The 19,195-nt window shown below is 38.9% G+C and overlaps 1 protein-coding gene across 10 annotated transcripts in view; it reads left to right on the forward strand.

Moving 5' to 3' along the window:
• PTPN4 (protein tyrosine phosphatase non-receptor type 4) overlaps nucleotides 1-19,195 on the forward strand; it is a 239,265-nt gene that overhangs the window by 92,175 nt on the left and 127,895 nt on the right. For 9 of the 10 annotated variants that reach the window (XM_036319444.1, XM_036319448.1, XM_036319446.1 and 6 more), the window contains 2 exons: nucleotides 1,731-1,851; nucleotides 5,762-5,849. In XM_036319444.1, the coding sequence (XP_036175337.1) occupies nucleotides 1,731-1,851; nucleotides 5,762-5,849 (209 nt within the window). Of the gene's footprint in view, nucleotides 1-1,730; nucleotides 1,852-5,761; nucleotides 5,850-11,342; nucleotides 11,560-19,195 lie in introns of those variants that run through there. The other variant, XM_036319451.1, reaches the window with a different exon arrangement.

Consider the following 19,195-nt stretch of genomic DNA (forward strand, 5'->3'; position numbering starts at 1 on the left):
AAGGAGAACTTTGCCCGCACAGCTGCCTGAGACCGAGCACCTCCAAGGTCCCTGGACTCCATATTTCTGCCAGCCAAGGCTGTTGGCCGGCTGGCCCTGCCCTGATCAGGGTATTGGGGGCGACCTGGCCCAGATCAGGCTGGTTGGCTGCCACAGTGCGTATCATAGCCACCGGATGTTCTGGTTGTCCTGGTCATGCCACTGTAATGGTCTCTGGGTTTTTATATATATAGGCTAGTGGCCCAGTGCACGAAATTCATGCACGGGAGGGGGGTTTCCTCAGCCCAGCCTGCATCCTCTTCTATCAGGGATCTCTTGGGGGATGTCTGACCCCCGATTTAGGCCTGATCCCTCTGGGGCCTAAACCAGTAGTCGGACATCCCTCTCACAATCTGGGACTGCTGGATCCTAACCGCTCACCTGCCTGACCAACCCTAACTGCCTCTGCCTGCCTGCCTGATTGCCCCTAGCCCCTCTGCCTGCCTGCCTGCCTGATCGCCCCTAACTGCCTCTGCCTGCTTGCCTGATTTCCTCTAACTGACCTCCCCTGCCAGCCTGATCTCGCCCCCAACTGTATTACCCTGCTGGCCTGGTCACCCCTAACAGCCTCTGCCTCAGCCACCACCACCATGGCTTTGTCCAGAAGGAGGTCGGACGTCTGGAAGATGTCCGGTTGATCTGGTCTAATTACAGTATTACCCTTTTAGTGGTATAGATAGATTATATAGGATAGGATTGCTTAAATTGGGGGGGGGGGGGGAGCCTTTTTCATTAGGAGGAGATGCTCTTGGCAGACAAAAATACATAATCCCTATATCTGGACTGATAGCGAGCCATATACAGTATACTTCCAAACCGGTCATTAAAAAATTGAACTGCTTTCTTACCTTACACCAAACAGCTGTTGCCCTTAAAACCCCTCCTTAGCTCCCACCTTAGGTTCTGCCTTCACAGTTCACCCAGATTAGGTTCTAATTGGTCAGTTTCTATGCCAGTCAGCATCAAAAGCTCTGCCTCCTAGGCAGCCATTGGCTGCTCCCACTTTACCCAGATTTTGTTCTCATTGGTCAGTTTCTGTGCCAATTAGCATCTCTGGGCCTATCAACAGACCTGATCAGAGAAGCGGGGCTGATCTGCAGAGGCCCAAGAGAAAGAGAGGCATGGATGCTGGCCACGTCCGGAGTGAAAGAGGGGCAAGTGCTGATCAACAACTGCCATGGAGGCTATGGATCAATCCCTGCTTTTCTCTCCAGTTCTCTCTTCGGGACTGATCCACAGCCCCCTCAGCAGTCAATGCTGGGTCGGGGTGCCCGCAGCTGCAGCAGTCAGTGCTGGGTCCCCATGGCAACCCAGCACTGACTTCCGGTAAATCGTTTTGGATGTTACAGGCCCTGGGTTTTTATATATTAAGATGGCCTGTATGAATAGTACATTGCATTTAATGTATAAGTTCTTTAGACATAAGTTGCTGTACAGAAGAAAGTGACTGCAGAGGAAATGTAATGACCTTCCAGTTAGTTAGCAATTACTTCAATCCTAGAAAAATATTCTCAAGGTGTTTTAAATCTAGAAGAATGTTATATGCATTGTTATAACTTGTTTAAATGGTAACAGTAGAAATATAAATATTTTACTTCCAGAAATATAATGTAAGTCATGACTTTGCTGATTTGGCTATAAACATTAAAAAATGTGTTTACTAAAGTGAATATTTTTCTTTCATTTATTAGCTGAACTTGGAGACTACAACCAGTCAGAAAACTTGCCAGGCTACCTCTCAGATTATTCTTTCATTCCTAATCAACCTCAAGAGTTTGAAAAAGAAATTGCAAAATTACATCAGCAACATACGTAAGGATTTATTTACTTTTCTGCTTATTTGGTAAACTTTTTTGGGGGGGTTAATCTTCACCCGAGGATATTTTTAGAGAGTGGAAGGAAGAGGGAGACATAGAGAGAGAAACATTGATGTGAGAGAGAGAGAGAGAGAGAGAGAGAGAGAGAGAGAGAGACAGACAGACATCGATTGCTTGCATACCACACAAGCCCTGACGGGGTCAGGGTTTGAGCCTTTGACTGGAATTGAATCCGAGACCCAGTGCTCTAACCACTGAGCAACCAGCTAAGGTGGTAAATTTCTTAATGGTATCTTTTCTAGAGAAATGTTTTAAACTTGTTTAATGTAATTGTTATATTTACTTAAAGTAGAACAGTTACTATTATATAAAATATTATAATTGTTATAAAGAAATATAGCTGATCTATTTAAAAGAAAAATCATTGCTTATTTCATATGAGACTTGTTTTCATTTTTACTAAGAACTGTAAAGGTATATGTAAACAGAAATTTATTTGCTATTATATAAAACTAGCGGCCCGGTGCACAAAAATTTGTGCTCTTAGGGGGGTCCCTCTGCCCAGCCTGTGCCTTCTCGCAGTCTGGGACCCCTCGGGGAATGTCCACCTGCTGGCTTAGGCCCGCTTCCCGGGGGATCGAACTAAGCTGGCAGTCAGACATCCGTCTGGCAGCCCGGGAGCCCTCAGGGGATGTCCACTTGCCAGCGGGGAGCAGGCCTAAGCTGCAGTCGGACATCCTTAGCGCTGCTGAGGAGGCAGGAGAGGCTCCCGCCACCACCACTGTGCTGGCAGCCATCAGCCTGGCTTGTGGCTGAACAGAGCTCCCCCTGTGGGAGCACACTGACCACTAGGGGGCAGCTCCTGCATTGAGCATCTGCCCCCTCATGTTCAGTGTGTGTCATAGTGCCCAATCATTCCCAGTCATTCTGCTGTTAGGGTCAATTTGCATATTACCCTTTTATTATATAGAATTGCTAGTTTTCATTATCTAAACTTTTTTTTTACCTTCACCTGAGGATATTTTTTCCAGTGCTGCTCAGAGATAGTGGAAAGGAGGGAGGGCGGAAAAAATATGTTGATTTGAGACACGTCAACTGGTTGCATGCACCCTGACGGAGTGGAGAGTGAACCCACAATCCAGGCACATGCCCTTGACCAGGAATCGAACCTGCGACCCTTCAGTGTGCAGGGCCTCGCACTAACCACTAACCACACCAGATAGGCTATAATCTTTTCATTAAGTAAAGTTTTATATTTTATATAAATATATTAAGGTGATTTTTATTATATAAAGTTGCCAGGAATTTTAGACTACTAATCATATGTTCACCTTCTACTTACCAATTCTCTTTCCGTTTTTATCTGTGTGAAGGGACTTTTTTTTTTTTTTTTTGTAGTAATAATGAGCCAAGAGGAGAAAAGGAACTTTATATAGTACTTAATTAATAAAAATAAAAAAAATAGCCCTTTAAAGATAGTAGCCATTTTTCACTCATTACAGTATTCAACTTTGATATTTTATGTCTAATATTCTGTTACATAATCTTTTTCAAGAAGAGAGCTATTGTTTTGAATAGAAGGTAATATTGTTAATTGGGTCAGAGATCAGTTTTGCTTTAACATACCATTCAAATTACTCATGTAGAAGTTAAGGTGGTGTTGCATATTGGCTGAGTGTGAACTCAAGCCAGAATGTCTGGATTGGAATTCTGGTAAGGTTACATACTATCATGTAACCTTAGCCAGATGGTTCTATGTCTCTGTTTCCTCATATGTAAATTGGGAATAATAAAAGTTACCTACCTCTGAAGTTATTGTAGGGATTAAGTAAGTTTATACATAAGGTATTCAAGACAGCGCCTAGCACATAGTAAGCACTGAAGAAATATTAGTTATTATTATATTTATTATTTTTTTCTAATAGTAATTATTATTATCATTTTATTTAATTGATTCTTAGAGAGAGAGGGAGAAAGAGAGAGCGAGAGAAACATTGATGTGAGAGAGAAATGTCGATTGGTTGCCTCTCATACATGCCCCAACTGGAGATCAAACTCACAACCTAGGTATGTGCCCTGACTGGGATGATGTGCAAGACCTTTCAGTGTATAGAATGATGCTCCAACCAACTTAGTCACACCAGTCAGAGTTAGCTCTGACTATTAAAGAAAATTTATTTGGTAATGGCCTTATTTATTCAATACACATTGGCAAACTATAGCCCACTGCCTATTTTTTATGTCCCATGGGATAAGAATGGTTTGTATGGTTTAAATGGTTGGGAAAAACATTTTTAAATAATAACATTTTGTGGCACATGACATATTGAGAAATCCTAATTTGTGTCCATAAATGAGCACTTACTGGAACACAGATTCCCTCATTCGTCTACATGTTGTCTGTGGTTGCTTTCACATAACAGCAGTGTTTAGTAGTTGCAACAGAGACCATAGGGCCTGAAAGCCAGCTCTCTCCAGTAAAAGTTTGCGGACCCTAATCTAAAATAAGACTCCTGAATGAGAATTTTAAGACTGGCCTAATGTGGTAAGGGAGCTATTTTGGTCTAAAAGTAAATGTCATTTATAATGAAAGTTCTATACATAGCATATCCAAATCAAGGATTTGAAGATAAACCCAATTTATAAAAAATTTACCAATAATGAAAAGTCCCCTGCAAGGAAAAAGATTATACATTTAACAAGGTATTAATTATATATTTCTGTTTGGTTTAAAGAAATGATTCTTCAACTCTTTAAACAAAGAAAAAAATAGAATCATCTAGTTTAACTGGGGATGGTGTGGGAAAGATAGAATATTTAGCTTAATTGAATTGTAGACCGATCTGAAATATATCTGCTCTTTTTGAGGAATCTCATTTTTATCATAAATTGGCAAGCTGTTGGGGTTTTTTTTAGTATCAGTAGTGAATGATAGGCTTATATCTTTGTTTTTGTAATTTGCTGCTCTTGCTCTGCTGTAGTCTGATAACAACAGATAACTAAGGTTGTTAGAACAATATATATAATATAGAGGTAAGTCAGTTTTTAAAGGCATTTAAAATTATAGTTCTAAAACTTGTGTTTATAAGAATCACAGGGGATGTTTACTATCTGTTGTGAAAGACTAATTTTTCTCTACTCTGTCATGGAACAATACTTCTAAAATCTTCTATAATAATAAAAGCATAATATGCTAATTAGACCGGACGTTCTTCCAGGCGACCTTCCGGACGAAGCTGGGGCTGCCCGGGTCCCGGGTGCTGGTGGGAAGCCGGTGCCAGCAGCCAGGGGGAGGAAGGCCTACTCTTGCATGAATTTCGTGCATTGGGCCTATAGTATATAATAAAAATGAATTAATAGAAAATTAAAGTGGAGACATAAAGACAAAAAATTACAAGCCATTTTTTTGTTAGATTCAACAGACATGAAATTACTCCACCAAAATTCTATAAAACTCTGATTCTCTCAGTTTCTATATTTGTTATGAATCAATGCCTGTCTGTGCACCATTCTCTGAGAAACACTGCCCAAGGGTTTGTCTCAGAATCTATGTGTTTCAGAAGCAGTCTGTGTAATTTAAATGCAGATGTATACAAACACACTAAGTTATGTCTGGGAATGAGTGACTTTCTAACAGCCAAAGGAGCAGCTGTGAACTTTTAAAACTTAATGATTCTTATATTTTTCAAAAATAAGAAAATATTGTACAAAATAATAATTTGTGTTACTGAAAATGTACCCTCCAGATAAGTTAGATGTTACTGTACATAACTCAGAGGAGTGGTCATGCATGGTGTTTTGTAAAAGATTTAATTAGGATGCTGAAAAATGTCCAGATAAATAGCCTTTTCACTTTTGCCATATTTGTGATTGATTTAATTTTTAACCTAATGATGTCTTTACAGAGGCTTATCTCCTGCAGAAGCAGAATTTAATTACCTGAACACAGCACGTACCTTAGAACTCTATGGAGTTGAATTCCACTATGCAAGGGTAAGTGAAGAAATCTTACTTTGATATTGATGAGTTAGGCTCTATTGACATAGTAATGCCTAATAGCATTAGGTAACAAATGTAGCAACTAGTAAGTGCTGCCAGTATAGTTACACTGAAAATTTCCTTTAAGTGTAAGTATTTTCACACTCCCGTAAGATTCAATACCTAATGAAAATGGTTGAAGTAGATTTTTGATGTTATTTTTCTTCAAGGAAGTGATTTATGTAATCATGATAATTTCTGCAGAGCATAGGAGACGGTACCTTTAGAATTTTTATTTTAAAAATAAAGATTTAAGTTATAGGAAAAGTAGTTTTTTATATATTTAACTTTTTTTGATAAGCATTATCATAAAAGATGCTTTCACCACACTTATTTTACTTTCATCATTTAGTGATGTTAAACATTTTTATTTCTAAAGCACAAATGAAGCATATTAATATCTTTTGGCTGTCCCCTTCCCCCCAATCCCTTCATTAACTGGCTGGTGTTGCTCAGTTGGTTGAGCAGTTCGATGCCCAGTCAGGGCACATGCCTGGATTGTGGGTTCCTCCCCCAGTAGGGGGCATGCAGGAGGCAGCCAATGGATGTTTCTCTCTCCCTCTCCTCTTCGCTCTAAAAAAATCAATTAAAAAATCATTTAAAAATCTTTTTTAAAAAGGTGGAATTATGATCACTAGCTTCCCCACAGCACTCTTTTTTTTAATTGAGTCAAATGTAGCTGTTTCCAAAAGACTATATCCTCCTGCTATAAGGATATTTGTGAGTGGCTATTCTTAGTACACCTGGATTCCTTCTCATATTTTATCAAGAGGTTGTATTTCTGTAGAAGTAACTGGAGTACAGCTATTATCTGTAACCAGTGAAAAGTGGGAATATATAGGTAATCATCGGTTATGTTGGTGATAGGTTTTACATTCTCTTGGGACAAATTGCTGAGCCTAATAAGAATAGCAGCCTGAAAGGGCGATAAGTTTTGTTTAGTTATTTTGAATTTATTTTAATTTATAGATGTACACAGACAAACAGTGGTTTGAGAATTCAAAGTTCTACTTCATATAATGGTTTTATTTTTTAGAGCCTCACCTGGTTATGTTCTGAGAGGAGCACTAAGTCTTATATTTCACAAAGCTTATGTCAGTCTCTCCTTTAAAAATACAATGAGCCTAGCCATCATGGCTCAGTGATTGAGCGTTGACCTATGAACCAGGAGGTCACAGTTCAATTCCTGGTCAGGGCACATGCCTGGATTGTGGGCTTGACCCCCATTGGGGTGCATACAAGAGGCAGCTGATTCTCTCATCATTGATGTTCCTCTCTTTCTCTCCCTCCCTCTCCCCCCATTACTCCCTGATACCAATTTTAAAAAATATTTTTTTAAAAACAGAATAATTTGCTTTCCTAACGTTACTATATCTGATCATTCTTAGTGTCTGTGATTTGCAAATCTGTGTAACACCATTTAAAATGTGTAAGTTTCTGTCATAGACAGCAAGAGCACTGCTCAGCTCTGGTGCTCTGAGTTGCTCTGAATCCATATATTCTTCTAAATTCTTCCCCACTATGCCAGGGCAGGTTCCTTCTCGAACCCTGCCCACTGTACAAACTATTGGGAACTTGAGCCCAGGTTCCTCCTTTATCTTCTTCCATCCACTAGATGCAGTTGTTGGGTCCGACCACCTCTGCCTAGGGCTGGACCTCCTTGGACATCAGGTCTTAGAGAAGCCATGAGAGGTTGTGGGTGTGTAAGAATGAGTTTATATTGCAGAAGCCAGTGGCCATAAGCCATTAGACAAGACAGTCCTTCATAACAGTATCTCAATCAGGCAGCCATACATGGGTGGTAAATAGATACCTTTAGTTGCACATAGTTGCACCTCTAATAGTCTCTGTACCCACAGTCATTATCTGAGCAGTTGCACACTGGCCCCTAGACCAGTGATGGCGAACCTTTTGAGCTCGGCATGTCAAAATTTTGAAAACCCCTAACTTAACTTTGGTGCCGTGTCACATATAGAAATATTCATAATTTTTTTTTAATAGTTGCAACCATAGTAAAAAAAAGATTTATATTTTTGATATATATTTTATATATTTAAATGCCATTTAACGAAGAAAAATCAACCAAAAAATATGTATAAAATGAACAAAAACAGAAAAACAATGTACATTTAGGAAAAAATAATAAAAACAATGATAATCAAATGGTATGAAAACTAGAAATTAGTGACTTTTTTGGTGCTGAAGTTTGCTAATTCTTGATTGTAGGTTCATACTTGGTGAACTTCAAGGCCAAGCAAGCGCTACTAACTTCATCTGTTAGCCAGTTTCTTTTGTTCGTTTTAATATTATTTAATACTGAGAACAAAGTCTCACAAAAATATGTTGATGAAAAAATTGTTAGCAAAGTCATTGCTAGATTTTTTATGTCGCTAAAAGTGTCAGGTACTCTGTTCCAAGCACTCAAAATTTCTTGTTCGTAGTTGCACTCTTCTTCATTATTCAAATGATTTCGTTCCAGATTTTCAAGTTTCGACCTTAAGTCGACAAACACATGAGTCCAAATGCTACCTTGAAAATCTGCAAGTTGCATCTCTAAATCGTCAATTTGCATCCATTGGAAATCCTTTAATTCCAAAGTACTGTAAACAACTACATCCAGATACTTAATTATTTTAATGGTCTGTTCTAGGCTCCTAAATTGGTCAAATCTTTCACTGAACTGTTCAAATAATGAGTTTACTATATTCTGGTCCATAAGTATGGACTCCATTACACTCATTGTAGTGGCCTTCTCGAAATACTTTTTTATCTGAGGAAAATACTTAAAAGTTTTAGTTTCAACATCTCGCTTGAAAATTTTAGTTTGCTTTCAAAAGATTTGATGTATCCAAACATAACGTCAATACTTTTGCCAAAACCTTGTAATTTTAAGTTCAGTTCATTCATATGAATAGAGAGATCTGTAAAAAACATCAAATTGCTGACCCACTTATGATCATTGATCTGAGATCCTTCTTCTCAATAAATACCGTAATTTCTTCAAAGCACTCCACAAATCGCTCAAGTACTTTACCTCGACTCAGCCATCTCACATTATTGAACATCAGTAGTCCACTGTAGGTTGAATCAACTTCCTGTAAAAGTGCAGAAAATTCTCGCTTGTAAAGGGGTCGAGAAGCTATAACATTCACAATTTTTGTTACAACTGACATTAAATCATTCAATTCTGAGAATCCCGATTTGGCACACAACACCTCCTGATGGATAATGCAATGAAAAGGTACAAGTGGATGTCTAATTGCTTCCATAAACAATTTCAGGAATCCCACATTTTTTCCCACCATATTTGGTGCCCCATCTGCCATTGACTGACACAATTTTAGAGATATCAATGTTTAGGTCACTGAATGTTTTTATAACAACCTTACATATTTCGTTTCCTGATGTACTTATTGGCACTGATTCTAACTTTATCAACTCTTCTCTCACTGTGAGACCATCAGAATATCTAGCAATAATGGCCAACCAAACATTTGATGTGACATCAGTAGTTTCATCAAGAGAAATCAAAAAATATTTACAACTATTTAAGTCTTTTTTTAATTGATGTACGTTTTTGTAAAGATCTATTCTGTCTTTGATAGTATTTCTACTGAGTGGTAACTCAGAAATTCTTTTAATAATATCTTTATTTTTCATATCGTGAAATAGAGCTGGTGCACATCTTAGAAATGTTTCCTTAATAAATTCTCCATCACTGAGGGCTTTTCCATGCTGAGCTATGGAGTGAGCAATACAGTAACTTGCTGATGTTAAATTTGTAAAGCATCTTACAAATTTAATGATGGAATTAGATTGGCTTTTATAGAGGTGTAGCTGCCTAGAAATGTATTCCTTCCTTTCATCGATACTTTTTTTCAAGAGCTGACAATGATTAGTTTTAAAGTGTCTCTTTACATTCCACGTTCTGCTTACTACCATTTCATTACACAGTATGCACAATGATCTGTTGTTTCTGTCGACAATCCCGTACATCTCGGTCCATATGTCTTAAAAGGTCGGCTACTGCTACTTCCACTTCCTTTATCATTCAATCTTGCTTTTTTATTTTTTTGATTCTCCATCCCAAGGCTGCAAAAATAAATAAATAGAAATCACGGCATTTTTTATAAAAGGTTGATAGGTTTCTTACCTATTAACTTTTTGCAGTGTTGTTGCACTGACTCCTGGTGCAAAACAATTCAAAGGTAGTATGTATAACCAACAAATATATGGTACTGTAATCAATTATCTGACACGCAGAATGTCTTGTCGAGCACTGTTGCACTGTATATATTTTTCTTCTAACCCTCTCACTCCTGTTTCCTAACGAACATGGCAATCAAGTGCGTCCGTTTGCTGAATGCACCCCAACGCACGGGAAGCTTACCCGAGGCACATACTGGCAATAACGAGGCCATTTCCAGAATTGGGCATTTTGTCACTCGAGTAAAAATAAAATGTCATGAGTAAAGATTAATCTCTTTATAGTGCAATTCTAAACCTTTTCATATTAATGTCAATATTGGAACAATGTATCTTGGATGTTTTCACTATGTGTCTTTGCTATGCAACACCGATGTACATGTTTATATCCGGTTTTAGAATTGCATTATTGATCATGAGTAACATGAGTAATAATATTACTCGAGTGATGCCCAACTCTGGCCGTTGCGAGAGACAAATATTTGAATTATGCAATTTTTTGTCTCTGTCGATGTGTGTCACCCAAAATGAGTTCGCGTGTCACCCCTGACACATGTGTCATAGGTTCGCCATCACTGCCCTAGACTCAGCACTTCACATCATAGTGGTGCCTAAGCTCTCTGCCTCAGCAGCTTCTCTAGCCTCTCTGGTTCAGCAGCTTCTCCTGTCTTTCCTGCCCAGCACACTGGTCTCTGTAGCCTCACATAGTAACTACCTCCAAGCTTCTTTCCCAGCTCCATCTCTCCAGCACAATTCTTCACACTCCAGCAGCCTAGCTAGTCAGTAATCTGAATATTACTCCAGAGACAAAGATGGCTAGTTTCCAACAGTGATATCAGTCATTTGGGTTACAGAAGGGCACAGCGTACTGGGAGACCGCTGTGGCCTTGCACCTGCTTAATCCTTGGCCATTCTGATTAGGGTTCCCATGATCAGAGCAGCCTTGGCATACTGATAACAGGACTCTGGCGTGGTTGCCACAGTCTCTCTTGAACTTTTTTCTTTAAAATTTGCCCCTGGCACCCTCACTCCCTATTTGGAAGCTATTACCTTTGAACATGATTCTCTAAAATGTAACATAGTGGTCAGTATTTGTGTAACTAAATTTTGTTTTTTATTTTAATAAAGTTTAAAACCAGTGGAAATTTAATATGTGAACAAAACTGTGGTTAACAATAAGAAGACCACTACGTTCAGTCATTTTAGTCATCAGTTTTCTCTCTCTCTCTCTTTTTTTTTTAGTTTATTGATTTTTAGAGATAGAGGGAGGGAGAGAGAGAAAAGCGAGTGTGAGAGTGCAACATGGATCGGCTACCTCCTACACACCCCTTACCGGGGCTCCATCCCGCAACTCGCAACTCGTGCATGTGCCCTTGCCCAGGAATGGAACCGGCAACTTCTTGGTGCACAGGACACCAAAACCACTGAACCACACAAGGCTCTTATCAGTTTTGTAAAGGTAGTTTTGACTGCTATCTGTTATCTCTAACTGCTATCAAGGAAATACAAAGAGTGTTACACTACCTTTTTTTATTTTTCTTAATTAAATTTATTGGGGTGACATTGGTTAATAAGATTATATAGGTTTCAAGTGTACATTTCTATGATACAACATAATCTGTATATTGCATTGTGTACCCAACACCCAAAGCCAAATCATCTTTCATCACTATATATTTGGCCCCTTTACCCTTTACTACCCCCTATTGTCTTCCCTTTGGTAACCACCGTACTTTTGTCTGTACCTATTGTCTGTGTCTATGAGTTTCAGTTTTATATCGCACATATGAGTGAAATCATATGGTTCTTAGCTTTTTCTGACTGACTTATTTCAGTTAGCGTAATATTCTCAAGGTTCATTCATGTTGTTGCAAATAACAGTATATAATTTTTTTCCTATGGTTTAGTAATACAGTATTCCATTGTATATATGTACCACATCTTCTTTATGCAATCCTCTATTGAAGGACACTTTGGTGTTTCCATGTCTTGGCCACTGTGAATAATGCTGCAGTGAATATAGGAGGTATATATATCTTTGCTAATAAATGTTTTCAAATTTTTCGGGTAGCTAAGCAGAACAGGAATGGCTGGGTGTATGCTAACTGTGTTGTATTTTTTAATCCTTACCAGAGGATTTGTTTTTTTTGATTTTTAGAGAGGGGAAGGGAACGAGAGAGAAACATTGATTGGTTGCCTCCTGTATGTACCCCATTGGGACTGAACCCACCAACTTTCTATGTACAGGATGATGCTCCAATCAACTGAGCCACCCAGCCAGGGTGTGGTAACTCTATTCTTAATTTTTTTAGGAACCGCCATACTGTTTTCCATGGTGTCTATACCAGTTTACATTCCCACCAGCAATGAATGAGGGTTCTTTTTTCCTCCACAACTTTTCCACCACTTGTTATTACCTGTCTTATTAACACTAGCCATTCTAACAGGTGTGAGGTGGTATATCGTTATCGTTTTGATTTGCATTTCCCTAATAGTGAAGTTGAGCATCTTTTCATATGTCTGTTGCCATTTGTATGTCTTGGTAGAGATGTCTGTTCAGGTCTTCTGCCTATTTTTTAATTGGATTGTTTGTTTAGTGTTGAATTCTTTTTGGATTTTAATCCCTTGTCGGAGCTTTGTAAATATCTCCCATTTGGTTGAATGCCTCTTTGTTTTGTTGGCGATATCTTTTGCTCTGCAAAAGCTTTGTACTGTACTTTTTTAAGCGACATGGCTGGATTTTACACGTAAATAACCATGTTATTTATTAATTTAAGGTAAGATATTTTGTTATTCAAATTATTAGATTGTAAAACTCTCAGAAAGTCTTAAATGTAGAGTACTGGATTAAAGTAATTTAAATTTTAAATGGTCAGAGTTATCCAGAAACATATTTTGTACAGGCAAAAAAAAAGCCAGGAAAGGTTGTTTCTGTTGAGTGTGGATATAAAAAGCTTAAGAAGAAAATGTACAAATGTTAAGTGACATGAAGGGAAATTTTGTGGCATCAGGAACATAAAAGTAGAGGGGAGAGGATACATAAATAGAATACTTAAGTTTTAATTGACTATCAGAAGCAAAAGTGTGTAAGTCTTAGTGCATTCATTGTGGTGGCTCTGTTATGTACCTTGCAGTGTTGGCACTAAGGATTACTTAGTGAACAAAACATCAATTAGCCTTGCCCTCTTGGAGCTCACAGTATAGTGAGGGAGAAAAAAATGGAACATGAATTAACAGTTAAATATGTGGGGCCACGAAGGGGAAAGTACAGATTGCCATGGGTCATCTGGCAGGAATATCTAATCCAACCTGGGAGCAGAGTTAGGGAAGCCTTCTGAGAAGAAATAATTTACTGAAGCCAGAGGAATGAGTAAGACTAGCAAAGAGAGTGGTTTTCACTGTAGAGCTGTCAGCATGAATGAATTCCTGAAATAACTGGAGAACATGGAATATTTCACACAATGAAAACTGTTGGTATGTCTAGAAGATTAAATGAATAAGGGAAGAGGATATAAAAGTAAAGAATGAATGACAACTTCAGGATAAAAAGGAAAATAAAAATGATTAGGAGAGATGAAGCAGGGGGATGTTTTGGTTTACTGTTAAACATATTCTAAATAGTTGGTGTTTTTCGGTGGGGGCGGGGGGTGTTCAGTTGTATGAGTTTTAACACATGTATAGATTCATGTAACTACTACTGCAATCAGAATACAGAACAGTTCCATCACCCAAAAAAAGTCTCACTCACACTGCCCCATTGTAGTCCAGCCTTCTACTTACACCTATTTTCGGACTCTATTTTTGGACCCTAGTTTTGTCTTTTCTAAAATGTCTTGTAAATGGAATTCTGTATATTACGTTTTGAGACTGGCTTCTTTTACTTTCAGTAATGAATTTGAGATTTTTGAAGTTATTATGTGTATCAATAGTTCATTCTTTTTATTGTTGAATATTATTCCATTGTCTAGATATACTGTGGTTTGTTTATTCAGTTACCCACTGAAGGACATCTGGATTGTTTCCAGCATTTTTTTTTATAAATAGACCTACTGCAAACACTTATTTACAAGTTTTTGTACGAATTTAAGTTTTTATTTCTGTAGGGTAAAAACCACAGAGTGGGATTGCCGGGTCATATGGTACGTGCATATTTAGCTTTATGTGAAATTGCCAATCTATCTTCTAGAATGATTGCACCACTTTGTTTCCCCATCAGCAGTATTTGCAGGTTCTAGTTGTTTCACACCCTTTTTAGCATGTGGTACTGTTTGTTTTGTTTCTTAAGATTTTCTAATAGGTGTGTTTTATCTCATCATGGTTCTATTTTGCATTTCCCTGATGACTAATGATGTTGCACATCCTACTTTCTCTGATAAATGTCTCTTCTGGTGTTTTGCCCATTGTCTAATTTGGTTGTTTCTTTTCTTGCTCTTGTGTTTTGAGAGCTCTTTATGTATTCTAGATATATGTTTTTTGTTGGGTATATGATTTGCAGATGTTTTCTCCCACTCTTTGGTTTGCCCTTTTATTGTCTTAACAATGTATTTCAAAAGGAAGTGATGGATTCTAATATTCATTGTTCAGTCACTGATAAAACATTCTGAAAATAAGCAAGATATAGAAGGTTTTAAAATTACAGTCAGCAAACTTGACTTCTATGTAGATTACTATCCCCAACAACTTCAGAGTATGCATAATTTCTGAGCACAATGCAGTTGAGCTAAAAACAGTGACAAAAAGATAACTTTAACAATTCTCCAAATAATCTAATGAACAAAATAAACTGATGAACAAAATAGATCCAGAGACATAGAAGCATGGACAGACTGACAAATCTTAGAGGAAGGGAGGTGGGGTGGGAAGGTTGGGGGAGGAGAGATGAACTCGGGAACTTATATGCATATATGCATATCCCATGGACACAGACAATAGTGTAGTGAAGGCTGGGGAGGGGCAGGTGTGAGGAGAGGGGGTCAATGGGGGAAAAAGAAAAGAGGGCACATCTGTAATATTTTCAACAATAAAGATAATTTTTTTAAAATTCTCCAAATATTTGGAAATTAAGAAACATACTTCTAAATAAACCATGGGTACAAATACTATCATTATTTCTACCCAACACTCTGTGCTTTCTCTCAGACACTCATCTAGAAAGAATAATAATTAGTTACCCCTAAGTTGGTGGTTAGGATTGGTTGATGATATATGGATAGCAAAGTAATCTTGAAAATAAAAAATAACTTGAATATATCAATACCAAAGATCATGTGTTTTAAATTTTTGTAAAGAATTTCTGACCTTTTAAAATGGAAAAAGCACTATCAGGAGTACTACCTAGCTGGCCTTGGCTAGGTAGATCAGTTGGTTAGAGCAGTGGTTGGCAAACTCAGTCAACAGAGCCAAATATCAACAGTACAACAATTGAAATTTCTTTTGAGAGCCAAATTTTTTAAAATTAAACTATATAGGTAGGTACATTGTTATTAACTTAATTAGGGTACTCCTAAGGCTTAGGAAGAGCCACATTCAAGGGGCCAAAGAGCCGCATGTGGCTTGAGAGCCGCATTTTGCCAACCATGGGGTTAGAGTGTTGTCCCCATATGCCAAGGTTGCAAGTTCGATCTCCAGTCAGGACACATACAGGAATGAACCAATGAATGCACAAATAAGTGGAACAACAAATCATTGTGTCTCTTTCTCTCTCTGTCTGTCTCTTTCTCTCTTTCTCTCTCAAATCTCATATAATAAAAGGGTAATATGCAAATTGATCCTAACGGCAGAACAACCAGTCGCTATGACGTGCACTGACTACCAGGGGGCAGACGCTCAACGCAGGAGCTACCCCCTGGTGGTCAGTGTGCTCCCATAGGGGTAGCTCCCCTCAGCCACACGGGTTGATGGGCTGCGAGTACAGCAGCAGTGGCGGGAGTCTCTCCTGCCTCCTCAGCAGTGCTAAGAATGTCCCACTGTGGCTTAGGCCCGCTCTCCGTGGGGAGCATGCCTAAGCTGTCAGTTGCACATCCTCCGAGGGCTCCCAGGCTGCCAGGGGGGATGTCTGACTGCCAGCTTAGGCCTGTTCCCCTGGGGAGCGGACCTAAGCCAGCAGGTAGACATCCCCCGAGGGGTTCCAGACTGCGAGAGGGCATAGGCCAGGCTAACCCTCCTCCTCCCGAGTGCACAAATTTCATGCACCGGGCCTCTAGTCAATCAATAAATAAAAAATTTAAAAGTCTTGTTAAATTAATAGTTTGAGGGCTCACTATACCGAAAATCAATCAGTATATATTAGACTGTGAGCATAGAATAAATGAACATTATAGAGCTAGTATATCTCTATGCCAAGGATCCTCAAGTTCAATCTCTGTTTTGTAAGGATGTTAGCGTAATGTAAACTCTGTGTTTACTTAAACTGATTTCTAGTTATACAAATGTAAGTGTAATAACAGAAGCTTGGTTTTTGGTTTTTAGTTAGGTATAGGATGCTCTAAATCCTAAAACAAATTACCAAGTTTTAGGCTTAATTGTGAATATCTTATCTATAATAATAAAAACGTAATTGCTAATTAGACCGGACATCCTTCTGGAAAACCTTCTGGATTAAGCCAGGGCTGCGAGGGAAGCCCAGGTCCCGCGTGCCTGCTGGCGGCCAGAAGGAAGCTTGAGTCTCGGGTGCCAGGGGGAGGCCGGTGCCGGCAGCCAGGGGAAGGAAGGCCTACTCTTACATGAATTTCATGCATTGGGCCTCTAGTTTGTAATAATGATGAAGATAATTACTGAAGAATAACTTTTGCCCTTCAAAGTTTCAAGAAAGGAAGCTTAATGATGCTATTTTGATTATTCATTGAATATTTATTGAGCATCTTCTATGTTCTAAGTCCTGTTATAGTAGAAACAGCAGTGAGTAAAGTAGATATAACCCAACCCTCATGCCGCTTGTATTCTCATGGACAAGACAGACTAAAAAAATAATTGAGTAATTAGAGTACATAGTGTATGGTCCCTTGGAACTAAAGTTCAATTACAGGCAAAATACCTGTTTATACTGATAGAAGCCAGAATAGCAGTCACCTATGGAGGGCTATTAATAGCAGGGAGGCTAATGAGGGAGCCTTCTGGAATTTTGAAAATATATATGTTGGTTTGTGGTGGTTACAGAGAAGTGTATATACGTATGTCAATTCATGTGTGTAAAGTCTTGTGCATTTTACTATAGGATTTTCTTGCAGTTAAGTAAATATGTAATATATCACATAGTGATAAATGCAGTGCAGACAAATGAAGGTGAGAAAGGGGACTGAAACAATAAAAACGGGTATCATGATAGGAAAGGCCTAACTGAGAAGATAAACAGACCTGAAGGAGTCATGCTGATATCTAGGCGTAGAATGTTCTAAGCAAAGAAAATTGCAATGAAAGGCCATGGTATAGTGTACATCAAGGAACAGCAAAGAGAACAGCATGGCTGCTGCAGTGCAAGCTAGGAGTGTATCAATGAGGTCAGGCAAACCAGGACTTTATAGCACATTTTAAAGACTTTGATTTTAATTATAAGCAAAGCCATTTTTAAGAGACAATAATGACTGCTGTTTTGAGAGTATTCTGTAAGGCACTAAAGCAGTGATGGCGAACCTATGATAAGCGTGTCAGAGGTGATACGCGAACTCATTTTTTTTTGGTTGATTTTTCTTTGTTAAATGGCATTTAAATATATAAAATAAATATTGAAAATATAAATCTTTGTTTTACTATGGTTGCAAATATCAAAAAATTTCTATATGTGACACGGCACCAGAGTTAAGTTAGGGTTTTTCAAAATGCTGACACGCTGAGCTCAAAAGGTTTGCCATCACTGCACTAAAGGAACAGACCAGCTTGGAAACTGTTCCAGAGATCCACATGAAATATAATGGTGGTTGTAGCTACTGGGTGGTGAAAAGTAGTCAGATTCAGTATATATTTTGAATATGGAAGTGCCAGCATTTACTGATGTGTTGGTAATGAGGTGTGAGAGAAAAAGAATTTGGGAATAATTCCAAAGTTTTTGGCCTAAGTAATTAGAGAAATGGAGTACGTCACTAAGTTGGGAAAGATGAGAGAGAAGCAAGTTTCAGAGGGCGAATAGGAATTAGTTTGGGACATACTAAATTTTAGAAGATTTTTATTCCAAATGAAGGAGGGTATGCCGTTCAACAGGTGGAACTGGAGTTCAGAGGAGAGGTCTGGACTAGAGATAAACATTTGGGAAACTTCAGCTTATAGGTAACTAAAGGCCCAGTGCATGAGATTTTTGCACTGGGGGCAGGGGGATTCTCAGCCTGGCCTGCACCCTCTCACAGTCCAGAACCCCTTGGGGGATGTTTGGGATCCCTGGCTCCTTACCGCCCGCCCACCTGCTCACTCCTTACTGCTCAGCACACTGCTCCTGCACTGGTGGGGTGGGGGACGTGGTCTGCGGGGATTAGCCCACTGTGGGAGCACCGCTCATCCCGATCAGCCGAGCGGCGCTCCCACTGTGGGAGCACACTGACCACCAGGGGGCAGCTCCTGCATTGAGCATCTGCCCCCTGGTGGTCATTGCACATCATAGCAACTGGTCGTTCTGGTAGTTCCGCCATTCGGTTGCTGGGCTTTTCTTATATTGGATGTTTAAAGTGATGAGATGAGAGCACTGCAGGAATATGCCTAGTAGATATTGAAGGGAAGAGGTCCTTGGAGCTGAACACTTAGCAATTCAGAGGTTAGAAAGATGGAGAAGAACCAGGAATGACACCAGGAAGAAGTAGCATTTTATATAGAAAGAAAGCCTTACTGTCAAAGACACGTGTGTGTCTTTGAAGCCAAGCGAAAACTATGTTAGAGGATTCCTGGTTAGAAATGTGTAAGCTCCTGGTGGCCTTGTAAGAGCAGTTTGGGACATAGCGTGAGGACCAGAGATTGATTAGGGAGTATTTAAAGAAGGCTGTGAGAGATTTTGCTGTGCAAGATACAGATAATAATAACAGGAAACACCTATTTGGCATTTACTAAGTGCTTGACACCCTACTTAAGGCTTCACGTTTATTAATCTCATTTAATACTTAAAACAGCCCTGTGAA

Source organism: Myotis myotis, unplaced genomic scaffold, assembly GCF_014108235.1.
Source record: "Myotis myotis isolate mMyoMyo1 unplaced genomic scaffold, mMyoMyo1.p scaffold_m19_p_8, whole genome shotgun sequence".
Lineage (NCBI taxonomy): Eukaryota > Metazoa > Chordata > Mammalia > Chiroptera > Vespertilionidae > Myotis > Myotis myotis.